General features: G+C 59.6%; 1 protein-coding gene and 1 long non-coding RNA gene across 6 annotated transcripts; one reads left to right on the top strand and one right to left on the bottom strand.

The window, feature by feature from the left end:
* Positions 1-1,044: 1,044 nt before the first annotated feature.
* On the top strand, positions 1,045-15,158 carry TCF7L1 (transcription factor 7 like 1). 5 transcript variants are annotated; one of them, XM_086865246.1, is made up of 12 exons: positions 1,046-1,329; positions 1,408-1,468; positions 2,464-2,594; positions 11,267-11,350; positions 11,624-11,756; positions 12,083-12,185; positions 12,470-12,553; positions 13,020-13,163; positions 13,238-13,397; positions 13,657-13,764; positions 13,970-14,030; positions 14,098-15,158. In XM_086865246.1, the coding sequence occupies exons 1-12, from the start codon at positions 1,129-1,131 to the stop codon at positions 14,532-14,534; spliced, it is 1,707 nt and encodes a 568-aa protein (XP_086721372.1). In that variant the 5' UTR covers positions 1,046-1,128; the 3' UTR covers positions 14,535-15,158. The 5 variants fall into 5 exon arrangements, with proteins under 5 accessions (XP_086721371.1, XP_086721370.1, XP_086721372.1 ...); XM_086865245.1 differs by having other exon boundaries at positions 1,045-1,329; positions 13,970-15,158; XM_086865244.1 differs by having other exon boundaries at positions 1,045-1,468.
* LOC147648952 (uncharacterized) lies at positions 2,848-14,336 on the bottom strand. The gene is made up of 2 exons (XR_015279723.1): positions 14,139-14,336; positions 2,848-6,136 (listed from the first exon to the last, which is right to left on the bottom strand). It is a non-coding gene; the product is annotated as an uncharacterized LOC147648952 (long non-coding RNA).
* Positions 15,159-16,669: the final 1,511 nt, after the last annotated feature.

Raw genomic sequence — 16,669 nt, 5'->3', positions numbered from 1 at the left:
TGCCTCCTGCTTTTCCTTGGGAATCTTGGGCAGGGGGGACTGGGGTCACCAGCGATTTCGACGGTACAAAAGCCTTTTCATGAAGTATTTCAGGCAAAGCAACTGAAGAACCTTTGTGGTGCGGAGCAAGGGGCTGCCGGGGGGTGGTGGAGTCTGGTGGCCCCAGGGGTTTGGGGATTGGAGATGGTTGGAGATTGGGGTTCACGGTCAGGCTGGGGGTGATGGGATGGGACAAAGACAATGCTTTGGAGATGCTGGATTAAAGCCCATTCGGTGCCACCCCACCAGCCCCGCATGGTGGGAATGAGCCCATCCGGTAAAAAATAAACGGGAAAGCGGTTTTTCCAATGAGTCTGCCTTGCAGGCTGGCAGGTCCCATCACGGCAGGACCCTGCTCCCAGTGTGGGGACGGATGGGCATCTCCCTCTGAGCACTCCCTGGGGTACGGACAGGGACACTGGAGTAGACTGGGGTCACTCTGGTGAAACACATGGGTGAGATGGGGACACCGTGGCGGGCCAGGTGAGATGTGGGCTTTCCTGAGACATGGAGGCACACAAATGGGACAGGAATAGCGGAGGGAGGGGTACCCTGGGTAGGATGGGGGCACCCAGGGAGGGCGGAGGCAACTGGGTTGGGTGGCAGAAACATGGATGGAATTTGGGGGGGACCGTGAGCAAGCTGAGAATACTCAGATGTATCAGAAGTGTCACCCCGCATCGAATGGGGGGACCACGGGTGGGATGGGAACACTCGGATGGGAGGTGACAACCTGCACGGGACGGGGCGACCCCAGCTGGGGCACCCTGGACGAGGCGGAGGAACCCTGGCTGGGATAAGGACGGCACGGACGGGATAGGGAGCCCGGGCAGGATGGGGGTCCCCGAACGCGCAGGGGGCCTCGGACGCGGCGGGACCGAGCGTGGGCGCCCCGTGGGCAGCGGGGCCGGTGCGGAGTCGGCGGCGGGACCAGTGCGGGCCCGGCGGGGCGGCGCGAGCCCCTGCCCGGCCCCCGGTGTCGGTTTGCATCCCGGCTCCTCCCCGCCCCGCCGCCCCGCGCATTCCCGACCCTCCGGGCGGTGGCGGCGGCGGCGGCGGGGCCCGGCGGGGCCGGGGCGGGACCCCACGATGCCGCAGCTGGAACCGACGGGGGGAGACGACCTGGGGGCCCCCGACGAGCTCATCGCCTTCCAGGACGAGGGCGAGGAGCAGGACAAGGGCGCGGGGCGCGGCTCGGCCCACGGGGACCTGGACGAGCTCAAGTCCTCGCTGGTCAGCGAGACCGAGAACCGGGGGGGCCCCGGCCCCGTGGTCGGCCCCGGCCCCGAGGTGAGGCGAGGGGCGGCGGGGAGCCGGGGGGAGGCGCCCCCCGCCCGGCCCTGCTCCGCTCACCGCCTCTCCCCGCAGGCGGAGCGGCCCCCGCCGCCCCGGGAAAGTTTCCAGAAGCCGCGGGACTCCCTGGCAGAAGGTACCGGACCCCCCCTCCCGGCGCCCCCCTGCTCCCCGCCACATCCCCCGGGACCGGCCGACACTTCCCAACTTCTTTGTTTCCGCCCCCGGCCGCGGGCGGGACCCCTCGTGTGCCCCCCCCGTCTCCCCTCCCCGTGTCCTTCAGTTCTCCCCACCGTGTCCCCCCCGCAGTCGTGTCCTCGCCCCCCATGTGTTTCCCCCCGTGTCCCACTCCCCTCGCATCCCGCCCGCCGTGTTCCTCCCCCCGGCCCCCGAATTCCCCCCGTCCGTGTCCTCACCCTCGTGTCCTCGCCCCCCCGTCTGCCCATCCGCCGTGTCCCCCGTGTCCACTCCCCCGTCTCTGCCCTCCCGTCGTGTCCCCGCTCCCACCCGCGCCCCAGGGCCCGCCCCCCGCCCCACTAACGGGCTCCGCTCGCTTCCCCACGGATGCCTCGGTGCCTCCCATGGCTCCACGGAGCAGCCGGACTCGGGACACCCCCAGGGACACCCCCAGACCTTTCAGGGAGTGACCAGCACCGGGTTCCGCCACGCCCCGGGACTCCCCCCATGCAGCCGAGAGCCCCTCCCGGGGGGACCGCGCTCCCCTGTAGCGGGGACACCTCCCAGAAGAACCGAGGACACGCCCAAGGGACCGGGACACCCCCAGAGAGACCCATCCGGGCCCCTCCCCAGCGGGGATCCCCCAACAGAACCAAGCATCCCCCTAAGGGGATTGGGCACCCCCCCAGGGACATACCCAGGTGCCCCTCAAGTGGGAACCCCTAGAAAATCAAGGACCCCCCCCCCACAAGTGACTTGAGCAACCCCAGAGGGGCTCACCCATGCCCCACAAGTGCGGATCACCCTCCACGAGAACCAAGGACTCCCACAAAATGACTTGGGCACCCCCAGAGGGAGTTCCCCGGGCCCCCCCATGCACCCAGCCTCGCCCCTTTCCGCGGGTGCGCCCCCCACCCCTCCGCCTCCTGACTCCCCCCTTCCTTCTCTCCCCAGTGGTCAGACGACAGCAGGATGGGGGTTTTTTTAAGGGCCCTCCCTATCCCGGCTACCCCTTCCTGATGCTCCCTGAGCTGGGCAGCCCCTACCTCGCCAATGGAGCCCTCTCCCCCGGCGGAGCCCGCACCGTAAGTGCCCCCCCGCACCCCCCCTAACCCCCCTTTATTTTTGGTTCACTTTGCCCCTTTGGGGGGGGCTTTGAGGGGGCTTCACTCTGGGGGACCCGCCCCGAAACCTGACCCAGAGCTGCCGCTTTTCTCATTTAAACGGGTTTTAAAGCCGTTAATGGGCCAACATTGGCCGCGGGGGGAGAAGTGATTAAGCAAATTGAGCGAGAACTGGGTGGTGGGGGGGCATGTTGGGAGAGGGGGAGCGATCCCCTGCCCCCAGCAGAATCCCTCGACCCCCAAACCGTCCCCCTCAATTTCTCTCCCTGAAAAGGCGTTTCAGGGATGTAAAGGTGTTTTAGGAACAGAAGGTGTTCTCTACGCGGCCCTACAGAGCCGTCCTGGGAGGATTTCTCAGCCCCCGAGGGAATTCTCAGCCCTCCGGGGGTCCTGAGCCTTCGGGGAGGGAGGGATGCTGACTCGGGCACTGGTACCCACCGAATCCTGGGCTGGAGCACCGCTCCTCACTCCTCATTGTCCAGGTGTATTTCTCACTCCAGTGATGCTTTTCCACATATCATTTCTCTGGATCCATAGGGAACTCTGTTCCCATATGGAATGTATATGGGATATTGTGGTGTTTATAATGGTTTGAAATCCCAGAATCCAGCTGGTTTGCGCGGAGAGTTTTCCGTATTTTCAGGATTTTCCTACTTTTGCTTTCCTGGAAGCAACTGGTTGGAGTGGCCGTGAAGTGCAAATCCCTTCATGGGGATGGGGAGGGCAGATAAGCTAATTATCCTGGTGTTTTGCCGTGGCTGGATAAAGGTTGTATTCCCAATTTGTCACTTTTGGGATTACGAGGTTTTGGGGATGAAGCACGATTGACCACGATGCCAAACACTGGCAAGGAATCCGGGATAATGAGAAGGGATTGGGGTTGGGATCTGTCACAAGCGGCCACTAACGATGATGTAATGAATCCCAGAAAGGGGATTAATTAACAGGGGCTGGAGCTGGTGTCGCCTCCCGGATGTTCTAGGGAGATGAGATGACTGGGGTTGGGAAAGCATGGATTTGGGCTGAATTCCGATGGACTGGGGCCTCTGTAGAGCCAAGTTAGTGAGGGGTGTATGTGGGGGAGCTGGGGATGATGGGGGTGGGTTGGCTGAATTTTGTGATGCTGCGGGGTGAGGCCCTGCTGGATCCCACAGCCACTCATGCACAGAGAGCAGCTGAGCTCTGTGCCCATCACCAAACCCCCTTCCACGAGCTCCCACGGCGTGGCAGCACGGGGATCCCCCAGATCCCAGGACATCATCACACCTAGTGCAACTGGATGGGCACAGTGTCCCTGATCCCATCTGGGCACAGCACCCCCAATCCTGTACCAGATCCAGCAAGGCTCAACATCCTTCTGCTACATCCATAACAGAAAATGACAGGATAGAGCATCCTTGATCCCAGTCTGGATCCAGCCAGGCGCAGCATCTTTGATCCTGTGCTGGATCCGTTTGGGTGCAGCATCCTCAGTCCCAAACCAGATCCTGCTGATCTCATATTGGATGCAGCCAGGCTCAGCGTCATTGATCCTGTTCCTGATCCATCCAGGCACAGCATCCCTGATCCTGTACTGCATCTGTCTGGGCACAGCATCCTGGATCTGATTCTGGATCCATCCTCAGTCTCTTCAGTCCCGTACCGCGACCATCTCGGAACAGAATCCTTGATCCTGTAGCAGATCGATCTGGGCACGGCATCCCCGATCCCCTACCGGATACATCCAGGCACAGCCTTCCCAATCCTCTGCTGGAAGCAGCCTCCCAATCCCTTCTGGATCCAGCTGGGTGCAGCATCCCCACATGCAGCATCGCCCGGAGGCACTGAGCTTGCCAAACCCGCCTCCCACCCTCACCCCGGGAGGCTGTGGATGAGCCTGGACACGTGGAGCACCGGGGTGGCAGGAGGCACAGCCTGCCTTGGGAACCGTCTTTTTCTTGTTTCCTTCTTTTTTTTGCCCCAGCATTGGAGGAAACAAGCTGATCTGCAGGATCCAGCCATCCCAGTGGCCATGGCACCCAGCCTCACATTTCGCAGCTGGGCGCTGTGGATTGAACCGCGTGGAAAAGAAAGATTTTAGGAGAAGAAACGCAAACCCCAGTTGATCTCTGTGGCCGGGAGATGCTCAGAGGAGGTGGCCAGGAAGGTGCTGGATGAGTCTGCAGATGCCAAGGCTGATCTGGCCAAACAACTGGAGGACTTTTTTTGGAACACTGGGCAGGAAAGCAGTGCTTCTGCATTTCTCCACTCCAAAATCTTAATAAACCTGGGATATCCGTGGAAATCTGGGAAATATTTAGGAATATGTTTACATAGTGCCTTCCCACACTCCAAAGCAGGAAGTCTCATCCCTATGCCAAGCCACCAAGCACCAATGGATGGATGCTCCTGCTCTTCAATCTGTGTGAATTTACTTTGCTCCTAGGTTATTTCCAAATGGGATCCTGGAATTTGGGAAGTGTCCGTGGTCCCCAAATCACTTTCCAGGCAATTTCTGTCCAGAGAGTATTTCTGGGGCTCTGCTCTGATGCTGAAGGAATTTGTTGGAATCTAACGATGGCATTGCTGTTCGGAGAAGCATTTTAGCCTGGATTTCTTCATGGGGAATCAGAACCTGGAGACCTGTGAAGCTGTGTTTGGCTCCTTGAGATCATTCCCAACAACACAAAGATATCCAGGTCGGGATGGGAAGGAAATGCTCTGGACATGCATGAGCTGGATGGATGCAAATCCCTATTGCCATGATGCTGGGTCCATTCCTTCAGGATTGTGTGGAGCTGCTGGTTTTATCCCAAACCCAGAATGAGATGGATCCACACCGGGGTAAAATCTCATCCCAGCATCTTTCTCCTGCTTGGGAAGTGGATGGGAACCAGGCACGGCACTGCCGGAGCAGCGAAACTGAGACCATGCACAGGATTGGCATTATTCCCAAAAAAATCAGTTTAACCCCAGGAATTCGAGTCTGGAGGCGAGGATTTAAATAAATCCAAACCTTCCTCAGGCATGGAATTCCATCCAAACAGCTTTCCCGACGCCATGCCCGGTGTAATTAATGCACCTCGATGTAATTAATGCGCCTCGGTAGGCTGCGATCCCAAAATAAATGAGGGAAAAATCAATAACCTGGGCTTATTCCGGCTTCTTTTGCGCCACTCCTGCAATGAATTCCCGAGGATACAGAGCCGTATCTGTCTCCTAAAGAAAATAGATCCTTAACTGCACTGCTGCCAAGGAAAATGATTAAAATACGGATTTTTGGCAGGAAAAAGGGTTGCTCCAAAAACTGGGCGGGTCTTGCTGGCGGTTCTGGCAGAGCGTGGAGGGTTTTGGCATTGGGATGCGGACGGAGGTGCTGGAATGGGGGGATTTTTCCGGCGTGGGGGCTCACTCGGTGCTCAGCATCCTCGGACCACGGCAGTTCCCGCTTCCTCCTGCACTAATTTGGGATTTTCTGGTTTATTTGGCATTTGCCCTCCATCAGTGCCGCCTTCCTTCCCCACCTGGAAAATATTAAGGAAAAACCCTGTTTTTTCGCACTTTTTGGCTTGTCTGTGTTGCTCTGTGCAGCTGCTGGGTTGATCCAGTCCTCCCCGGCTCTGAGCCCTCCCCGTGCCTCAGTTTCCCTGCTCCCAGACTCTCCTGACTGCTCTGCAGAGCTGCCGCACACAATGGCCCTTTTATCCCGCTCCTTAATTATGTTCTTCGGCTAATTACCCTGCGGGCGGAGTTTGTAGACCTACAGGAGATTTCCACTCCCCCCACCCCCCAAATCTCCCTCCTCCCTCCTTTTCTAACACGATTCCCAAATTAAAGCGATGAAGTAAGTGCTCGGGGCGCCTCTGCTCAGCCCTGGGATTGTTCCGGGACTGAGGCGCATTCATCATCCTTCTGGAATTCCCAGCAGCTGCTTTTCATTAGTTTTCCTTCCTTGAAGTCGCTGGCGGGAGCTCGGGAGGGAAGAGGAACCCGGGGGGAAGTGCCCGGTGCATCCTGGATGGAGGAAGAGGAGGGATGAGGGAAGAAGGGACCGGGACCGGGTGTGTTGTGTTCCGTCTCCCGGAGTTCGGGGCAGGTTGGAGGAGGAGGGGGAGATGTGTCCCTTTCCGGTTTGCCTCTTTTCTGCTGTTTTTTGGCAGCGATTTCAGGCTGTGTTGGCCCCGGGGGTCCCGGAGCCCTGGGGACGCTGCTGGGGCTCTGGCAGAGGGCAGGACGGGGAGCTGTGCTGCTGCCCCTCGGCTGCTGCTCCCCGGCTCAAGGATGCTCCGGGGAGGCTCTGGAGCAGCGGATTGTTGGTGCCGGGGCAGGCTGAGCCTGCTGGGATCCCCGTGCAGATGCAGGGAGATGAATGGATCCATTGAGGCCGGGAGCTGCAGACAAAAGCCTCGGGGCAGCAGCAGGATCAGGGGCAGGGAGTGGGGGCCCGGTGGGAGCTGAGCCTGTCCTGCCCCATGGCTGGGGGCACCCATGGCTGGGGGAAGCTCGGGGTGTCCCTGGGAGGCTCAAGTCGCCCCGGGATGTTTGGGTCCTGTGTGTGGGGAGGGCTCTCGGGGCACTGAAGGGTGGGGGAAGCTCGGGATGCTCAGGGCTCCCAGTGTGGAGGATGCTCCGGTATCCCGGTGCCGAGGCTGCTCTGGGCTCAGGCTCTGTCCCAGCTGCTGTCCTGGCAGTGCTCCAGCCTCATCCCGCTGCCTCCCATCCCTCTCCTGCCTTCCTGTGGGACCAAGTCCTTCAGCAGATGCCACCAGTGTCCCCAGAGCGGGGACAGGGGATCAGTGGGTGGAGATGAGGTCACACAAGTGCCACCACTCCCAGCTCATCCCTAATGGAGGGGGTTTTTAACTTAATTTTTCATCTCTCAGCTGCTTTTCCCACCTTCCCATCCCACCCCATTGCCATTTCCCATCTGGTATCTGTGGCTGTGTTACAGGAAGGGACAAATATCTGTCATGAAGGTGTCACAAACCCTCATTCCCACCCCAAAATCCTTGTCCCTTGGGACACCCTTTGTCTTGCCAGTGTCACCCAAAAAATGCCAAAGGGGGACGTGATGTCTCCTGCATCACCCCCACATTGCCCTTTAGAAACCCTAAATCCTGATGGGAAAATAACTCTTATCAGGAATTGTTGGGGCTCTCCCTGGGGTGTGGAGATGCAGGAGACCCTCCCAAAAGTCTCCTGGTTGGAATTTGTCATCCTGGTGTTCATGGGCAACATCTGGAGGAGATTATTTGGCTGGGAAGCGGATGGATGGCGGCAGTGGGGAAGAGATTTATGTCTCATTCCCTGGGCTGTAAATCGGAGCTCTAACTGGGATTTCTCCCTTCCCAGTTATCCCAGGGAAGCAGAATGCAGCAGCTGCGCTGCGAGGTTGCAGAGTGGGTGATGGGCTCTGTGGGACCGGGATGCTCCTGGGTTTCCTCCCTGAGTTTTGGCATGGGGGTGATTTGTTGGGGTGCAAAGGACAGCCCATCCTGGCTCAGGAGGGGGAGAAGCCAGGTTCCTACTTTCCCCTGTCCTTCCTCCCCTTCCCCCACTCCTTTTTTCCCTGGTTTGGGGCTTCCCCCCAATCCCCTTTGGCACCATCCCCATCTGGGTGCAGCCTCAGACCCTTCAGCCAGAAAAGGGATTGTCGTAAGGATGGGTAGCTGGGGGTCACCATTCCCCACCTCTTGTCCTGGGACAAAAGGATGGATATTTAAATGCATGGATGCCTATGGGAATCTTCATGGGTGCCTTCCAGCTCGTCCTGGGGGTTTTGGGGATGGGGATGAAGCACATGGTGGTTCCTGTGGGATCATCTCCGGGCTGGAGCCTGGGCAAAGGGAAAAGACAGCAAAGAGGCTCCTGCCTCAGAGCCTCTGGCAGAATGGTCCCAAACAGAGCTTTTCTCCCCCAAAATGAGGCCAGTGAGCACCAAGGCTGAGGCTTTGATCCCAGCAGAGAGGAGCCTGTCGGGATAAGCGATGGGATGTGCAGCACTGGGATGAGTCCTGGAAAATGGAGCAGTGGGATGGGCAGTGCTGGGTGATCCTGGGACCCCTGGATGTGGTGCATCCAGCCTGGAAAACCCATCTCCCTCAACAATCCCATCTGGTGCTGGGACCAGGACAGTGGGGCAGGACGTGCTGGGACACTCAGCTGGCTGATGGAATCCTGGGACACGCCACATCGGCACACGGAATGCCAGGATGAGCAGTCCTGGGATGAGCAGTCCTGGGATGAGCAGTCCTGGGACACAGCACCAGGACGTGCCAATGTTGGCAGGTGCCACACTGGGACATGCAGCCCCAGCCCAGCCCTAGCCAGGGTTTGCCAGTGGCACTTTTCCCCCTTCCCAGGGAAATCATCACAACTGGGTTGATCCCTGTGCAGAAGAGGAGCGGAAATCCTCTCATGAATGCCCTTAATTGGACGTCAGGGGATCCCCTGGCCCCTTTTCCTCTGGGGTCCTGGGGCTCCCAGAGGGATGGGCTCCAGCAGGGAAGGGGTTATCCCTGGTTTTAATTGGCTGGTAACGAGGACCCAGGACTGGCTCTAATCTCTCTGGAATGTGACCGATTTTCAACTATTTTCCTCTTTTTTTTTTCTCTTTTTTTTTTTTTTTTCCCTGCTGTTTCACAGCTCAGATCCCCATGTGGGGGGACAGTGGGGGCTGTGTCCCAGCTGGAGCCAAGGGATGGGGAGGAAAAAAAGGGGAGGGGGGGCTCATTTTTCCACATCACCACTGAACCATTCACCAGCTCCCCCCGCTTTGTATATTTTGAAAGAGTCCCCCCTCTTCCTCCCCCTCCCTTCCCCTTTCCCTTCCCCAGGCTCCTGAAATGGCCTCAAAATGAGAATCAGCCTTTTATCCCCCAAACCTTCCCCCACTGCCGTCCCCCCTGCGCTGCCTCCCCGCCTGTCCCCGTCCCCGGGCGCCTTCTGCGCTTACAGAGAGCCCAGAAAGCCCCTTTGTGACAGGGAGGGGCTGGGGCTGGGGGCTTTGGGATGTGAGGGGGCATCTCCTGCCCTGTCCTGGACACAGCCACAGGGGGACACGGTGGGGGAGCAGCGAGGGGCTCATCCAGTGCTCACAATGTGGGGTCTTGGCTTGGGACAGGTGGGGGGTCCCCGGTGCCGTCCCAGAGTGGCTGCAAGCGTGGCCATGGAGCTGTTGGGACATTTTGGCTGCCCTGGCACTGTGGATCACCCAGATTTGGAGGGTGCATCAAAGCTGTCACTTTGGGAGCAGCTCTTCCATCTCAGGGAGTGCTGGGTGACAGTGAGCCCGTGGGTGACAGTGAGCCCATGGGTGACAGTGAGCCCGTGGGTGACAGTGAGCCCGTGGGTGACAGTGAGCCCATGGGTGACAGTGAGCCCGTGGGTGACAGTGAGCCCGTGGGTGACAGTGAGCCCGTGGGTGACACGAGCTGGCAGATCGTGGCCAGCCCGCAGGAGACAGTGAGCCCACGGGTGATGTGGGGCCTGCAGGTCAGGGTGAGCCCAGGGTCACGAGGCCACTGCATTCCAGGCGTGCTCTGGGTGCGTGGTGTCTCAGCTCTCAGTCCCTGCAAGCAGCTGCCAGGGGATGGATCCAGTCCTGGCACCTGTGGGATCATCCCAGTAGTGCCAAAAGTCTTCCCGTGGGGGCACTGGGAGCGTGGTGCTGGAGCGTCCCTGTGCCAGGATGGGGATGGGAAGTGGCCCCGTGGCTCCTGGGTTAGGCAGTGAAGCAGGTTTTGGGGGATCCCCTGTGCCAGCAGCTGTGGAAATGGATCATGAGGAATCCTCATCAGCTTCAGGACTGTGCTGTGCCATGGGGGTCCTGGGTGGGGGTTCTTGGGTGCCAGCAGGGAGGGGGGCGATGGGGGGTGCTGCGGATGGAGTTCCTGGAGGCAGAGGAGGAGGAGGAGACTAAAGGTGAAGGAAGGGACAGGATATCAGAAATGCAGGCTGGAGATACTGGAGATGGAGGGGGGATACTGGAGTTACAGGCAGGGGTGGGGGGTGCAGGAGGGGCGTGCTGGAGACAGGGGACAGCCAGAGGGGCTGCAGGGGGCACATGTGACACATTGGGGGTGATAGGAGGCCACGTGAGGGGGAGGAACCCCCCAGCCCTGCAAGAGTTAACACTCCCCCAAACTCCTCCTGGCCTTTCCTTCCAGCTGCCTCAGCTCAGGAAGGTCTGTATTTGGGGAAATTCCTGCAGGCAGCTGCTCCAGCCACGTTCCCACATTCCCGAGCCCTGGCATCTCCAGGGACCCTCCCTCCTGTTGGCTTTGGGAAATGCCTCTGTCTCCCCAAACACTGCACAAAGCGCCTTTCTTTGGGGGTGCCAAGGAGACGCCCCAGTGTCACAGCGAGATGTTAACCCAGAAAGGGGGAAAAGCCCCCAGAACCTCTTTGCCCCAGCCCATGGGTTGGGGCGTCCTCGGCTGGGTATGCAGGCGAGGCTGGGGAATGTTCTGGGGCTGAGTGAGGTGTTTCAGGGTTGGGAGCCTTTTTGGGCTGGGGGTGTTTTGGGGTCAGAGGGTGTTTGAGGCCGGGGGTGGGGTGATGTTTCAGGACTGGTGCAGTGTATTGGGACAGGGCTTTTTTGGGGCTAGGGGTGTCCAAGGTTCTTGGAGGCCATTGTCCCATCCCTCCCACAGTACCTGCAGATGAAGTGGCCACTGCTGGACGTGCCGGCCGGGGCCACGCTGAAGGACAACCGCTCGCCCTCGCCCGCCCACCTGGTAAGAGCAGCCCCCACTACTGGGGTGGTGGGTTCCCAGCACCCTCAGATCCTGCAGCTGGGGAATCTGGGAGTGGTTTGGGCTGGAAGGGCTCTTAAAGACCAAAGTGGCACAATCCTGCCATGGGCAGGGACACCTTCCACTGGAGCAGGTTGCTCCGAGCTGCCTGGAGCAGTTGCAGGGATGGGGCAGCCCTGGTGACGCTGCCCTGCTGCCCACGGGGGTGTTCCTGGACGGTGGCCGCAGGTCCCCTGCCACACGCTCTCCCTGCAGTCCAACAAGGTCCCGGTGGTGCAGCACGCCCATCACATGCACCCGCTGACGCCGCTCATCACCTACAGCAACGACCCCTTCCAGCCCGGATCGCCGCCCAGCCACCTCTCCCCAGAGATCGACCCCAAGACAGGTGAGCAGGGCATGGGGGACACCTTTGGGGGAACAGAGGGAGCGTGATGATGCGGAGAATGTGCTGGGAATGGGGTCTGGGGTGTGCAGCCGAGGACCAGGGGGGGCCTTGCCCAGCGACAGGCTGGGTTGGGGTGTGGGGATCCCCCCAGGACTACACTGTGGCTGTTTCAGCCCTGCCCAGCCTGGGGTGACGGGTGCTGAGGGAATTGGGGTCCTCAGAGGGAGCTGGGGTGCTCAAAGGAAAGGTGCTGGAGGGCACAGGGGGCTCCAAGGCTGCTGTGCCCCTGTTCTGACCTCCCTCCTTGCCCCCTCTCCCCCTCACAGGGATCCCACGGCCGCCGCACCCCCCCGAGCTGCCCCCCTATTACCCGCTGTCTCCTGGAGCCGTGGGGCAGCTCCCACACCCGCTGGGCTGGCTCGTGCCACAGTAAGGATGGACTGACCCTGGCACGGGGTTCCTGGGAATCCTGGGAGCCCCACTTCTGACTGAGACCCTCCTCCTCCTCCTCCTCCCACTTTATCCCATTTTCCTGCGAGCTCAGCTGGATGCTGCAGCCTCCCGTGGGGGGTGGGAGGGGAGGCTTTTCCCTACTGCTGGAAAACCTGGGAATGGAAAAAATCTTTGCAGATGGAAATCAGCTGAAGACCAGTCCAAAGATGCCATGAACTGGGAAGGGATCTTTTTTCCCCCTGAAACTCATGTTTTTGTAGGCAGGGACAGCCTGTGTACTCCATTCCTGCTGGTGGCTTCCGGCACCCGTATCCCGCCCTTGCCATGAACGCCTCCATGTCCAGGTGGGTCTCGGGAGGGACCCTCAGGGACACCCTGGAGCTGGCACTGGGTTTTGGGACACACTTTCCTGCACACAGAGCATGGGCACAGAGCAGTCCCAGGAGATCAGGGTGGTCTTCTTGGCTGAAAATGCCACCAGAGCGGGTGGCTGGTCCTCAGGGATGGAGGAAGGGGACATCCCATGGGCTCAGGGCATCACTTGGGCTGGGGTGTCACCATCTCAAAGCTGGGGTGGGATGTGAGGTGGACTCAGGATCTCCAGCTGGCTTTGGGAAGTGCAGTGTGGATTTGGGGTTTGCAGAGTGTGTTTGAGGTTTCTAGAGTGGATTGGGGTTCCAGCATGTTCTCAGGTTTTCCAGTTCAGCTGGGTAGAGGCAGGTGGTCTCTCAAACCCAGGAGGTTCTCAGGGGGGTCTTTGGCTGCCTGTGGGGAGGTGACCACCCCTCCTGTCCTCTTCCCCCGCTGCAGTTTGATGTCCAGCCGCTTCTCCCCGCACATGGTCCCGCCACCCACGCACGGGCTGCACCCCTCAGGCATCCCACACCCCACCATCGTCTCGCCCATCGTCAAGCAGGAGCCGTCCCAGCCCAGCGCCAGTCCTGGAGGCAGCTCGTGAGTGGGGCCGGGCCGGCCGTGGGGACGGGGGCTCTTACTGGGGGTCCTGACCCCCGTCCCACTCCTTCCAGGAAATCCCCGGTGGCAGTAAAGAAGGAGGAGGAGAAGAAGCCTCACATCAAGAAGCCTCTCAATGCCTTCATGCTGTACATGAAGGAGATGAGGGCCAAGGTGGTGGCCGAGTGCACGCTGAAGGAGAGCGCTGCCATCAACCAGATCCTGGGCCGGCGGGTACGGTGGGGATCCCCCCACAAGGGACCCTTCAGACCCCCGGCTTCACTTCTCCCTATGGATGGGACCCCAGACCTGGGGCACTGCCAGCCCAGGGAGTCCCAGGGAGGTGCTGGTGGCACTGGGATGGGGAGGGATGGAGGCCCATCAGCCCAGGGCAGCAGGTCCTTGGGGTCAGCAGTGTGGATTTGGGGATTCCAGCTGGACTTTGGGGCTCCCAGAGTGGCTCTGGGGTCTCCAGCATGCTCTCCCCTTGCAGTGGCACTCGCTGTCACGGGAGGAGCAGGCCAAGTACTACGAGCTGGCGCGGAAGGAGCGGCAGCTGCACTCGCAGCTCTACCCGACCTGGTCAGCGCGGGACAACTACGTACGTGTGGCCCTGGCCACCCCCGGCCCCTGCCCGGGCTCCGGCTGGGGGGAGGGAGCTGCCTGTGCTTGGGGATCGGTGTTGGGGTGCTGGGGGCAGCGGGTGATGGTGCCGAGTCCCCGCAGATGCTCTGGGGCACCGCCAGCCTGTTTCCCACCACAGCATCCACCATGGTGGCCAAAAGACCTGAAATCATCTTTTCCAGGGCAAGAAAAAGAAGCGAAAGCGCGAGAAGCTGGCGCAGCAGCAAAGCCACGACGCGGACAGTGAGTACCCCCCCTCCGCCTCCCCCCGTGCTGGGCTCCGGCCCTCACGCCGTGCCTGTCCCTCCAGGCTCCCTGCCCTCCAAGAGCAAGAAGCCGTGCGTGCCGTACCTGCCGGCCGAGAAGCCGTGTGCCAGCCCAGCCTCGTCCCACGGCAGCATGCTGGACTCGCCGGCCACGCCGTCGGCAGCGCTGGCCTCGCCGGCCGCGCCGGCCGCCACCCACTCAGAGCAGGCCCAGCCGCTCTCGCTCACCACCAAGCCAGAGGGCAGGGCTCAGCTCGCCGTGCATTCCACCATCCTCACCAGCAAAGCCTCCTCTTCCTCTTCCTCCTCCTCCTCCTCCTCCTCCAGCCTCGGCAGCCCACCCTCGCTCCTCTCCAGACCCATCCCCTTTGCCTCGGTGACCCCCACGGCTCTCCTGTCCTCCCCGCCTGGCTCCATCCCTGCCGCCCTGGCTGTGCTGCAGACACAGCCCCTCTCCCTGGTCACCAAACCTGCTGACTGAGGGAAAAGCCTCCTTCCCCTGCCTCCCCCCTCGGGCTCCTCCCCGCTGTACATTGCAGAAGCCACAATCAAGATTCAAATGCAGCCAAAACCATTATTGGTCAATATTTGACCCTTTCTGAACTCTTTGGAAGCAGACTCTAGAGGAAGAGGCTTTCTGCTCGGAGCTGCTGCCAGCAGTCAACTTAAAGACTGTTTTTATTAAAAAAAGGAAAAAAAAAGGAAAAAAAAAATAATGAAATAGACCCTCCACAAGCTGCCGATGATGGGAATCTCTGCGGGATGAACTGAGTGCTCCTCGCTGCTGTGGGGCACGGGGATGAAGCCTGCGTGGTGATGCCAGCACCAAAATACAGCAGGTGTTGACTGGAACTCCATCCCGGATCCAGGAGCAGGAGTTCCTCCAGCTGCTCCCAGATCCTCCCGTCCTGCTCCCATCGCCAGCTCTGTCCTGGCAAGGAGCTGGATCCTGCCCCAGGGATGCTGCTTCGTCGGTGCCGCTCCTGCCTGCAGTCCTGCTGGAGTGGGCAGGGTCTGGGGCTGAGCCCTGGGAGGGGTTGTGTTTTTATCACCTCAAAATCCTGTTATTTTTCACAAAAGGAAATAAAACTACAGCTGCAACTCACTGTGTGAGTGTGGTCTGTGTGGGAAGTGCTTGCTGCTTGTCCACTGGCACCTTCCTGGGAAATTCCTGAGGACAGAGCTGCAGTCCTCCCCTGAACACCTCTGTCGATGGGCACAGGGGGATTTTGGGGTGTCCATTGGGGTGTTCAGTTTGCTAGAGTTATCCAGGCATCAGGACCTGGGGGGTTTGGTGAACCAGTGCCTGAGGGAGCGGGAGTTACTGGTGTGTACTGGGTCCTCTGTGCCTGCTTCTTCCAAACCAGGGATGAAAAGATTGGAATTGAAAAGGACCAGCAGAAAACCAACCCAATGGATTTTCAACCCATTTGGATTCCTCAGTTAGTTTAACAGGAAAAAAACATCAAATTTTCCCCTGCAACTCACAATTTTGTTTCTGTTACAGGCTGACTTGGAGCTGCACCTGCCTGGAGATAATTTATGGGGTTCACAGCCCTGTTCCATTCCCCTCTGGAAGTTCCTGCCCTTTTCCCAGGCCCAGATCTCTACCCACCCCCCCCCCCTGCATTTTGGGGACCGCAGTGTCCCCCAGTTCCCAGGCGTGGTGGTGGCAACATCCCAACCATCAGTGATGGGTGAGCCCATCCCACAGCCTCTGGCTCTGGTGGGACTTTGGTTCATTTGGGTGACCAGTGACACTTTTTCCTCCTGCTGTGACATTTCTCTTCTCCTTTCCAGTGCTGAGAAGTTACCAGGGAAGTGTTTTTAAGGAAGTGGAGCAGCAGCAGTCACCTGTCTGCAGGTAGAGGGGAAAGGGAACTTCATGGTGGCCAAGGAGATCTGTCTGTGTTTTATAGATGTGCAATACGTTGGCATCCATATCTACAGCAGTTGAGAGCTGGATTTGAGGATTTTCACATCAGAGATGGGCAGAACTACAAGAACTCACGCCTGAACCAGCCCCCAACTACAGGCATGAGCCCTTGGCTGAGCCCTGGGGACACACCTGGGGCCAGGGCCAGCTCCCAAAACCTTGTGAAAGCTCCTGATGCCTTTGCAAGCCCAGTGGGACCTGAGGCAGGAGCATGGCTTCTCTGTCTAGCTCAGGACCATCATGTGAACAGCTGAAATTCCCAGCCTGGAGCATCCCAGAGCTCCCAGAGTCAAGCTGGGAGCCATGAACAGAGAATGCAGCTCACACAGCTGTCCGGTGCCACCAGATCCTCCGAGTACCCAGAGCACCCTTACTGTTGTCACACCCAAGACAACCCCAAATTTGGGAGATGCTTCCATTCCACGCTCCAAATTATTTAAATTTCTTGTTTTCAAAGAGAAAAGAATTGTGTAAATTCTGGAGTGGAGCACGATTGCTCCTCGGGAGCACCCGGGAGGAGCAGCCACGTGTCCCATAGTCGTGTGAGCATCGGGGTGGAGGGGATTAGGGTGTCACCCAAAACGTGCACGGCTGTCGCTTGAAAAGAGGCAAAGCAGAGCTTTTTTTGAGAGAAACTGTTCCAAGAAACTGGTTTTGGTGAGGAATGCCCAGACGACATG

The sequence above is a fragment of the Cyanistes caeruleus genome, chromosome 29 (genome assembly GCF_971803275.1).
Source record: "Cyanistes caeruleus chromosome 29, bCyaCae1.hap1.1, whole genome shotgun sequence".
Classification (NCBI taxonomy): domain Eukaryota; kingdom Metazoa; phylum Chordata; class Aves; order Passeriformes; family Paridae; genus Cyanistes; species Cyanistes caeruleus.
This window is presented reverse-complemented; position numbering and strand designations above follow the sequence as displayed.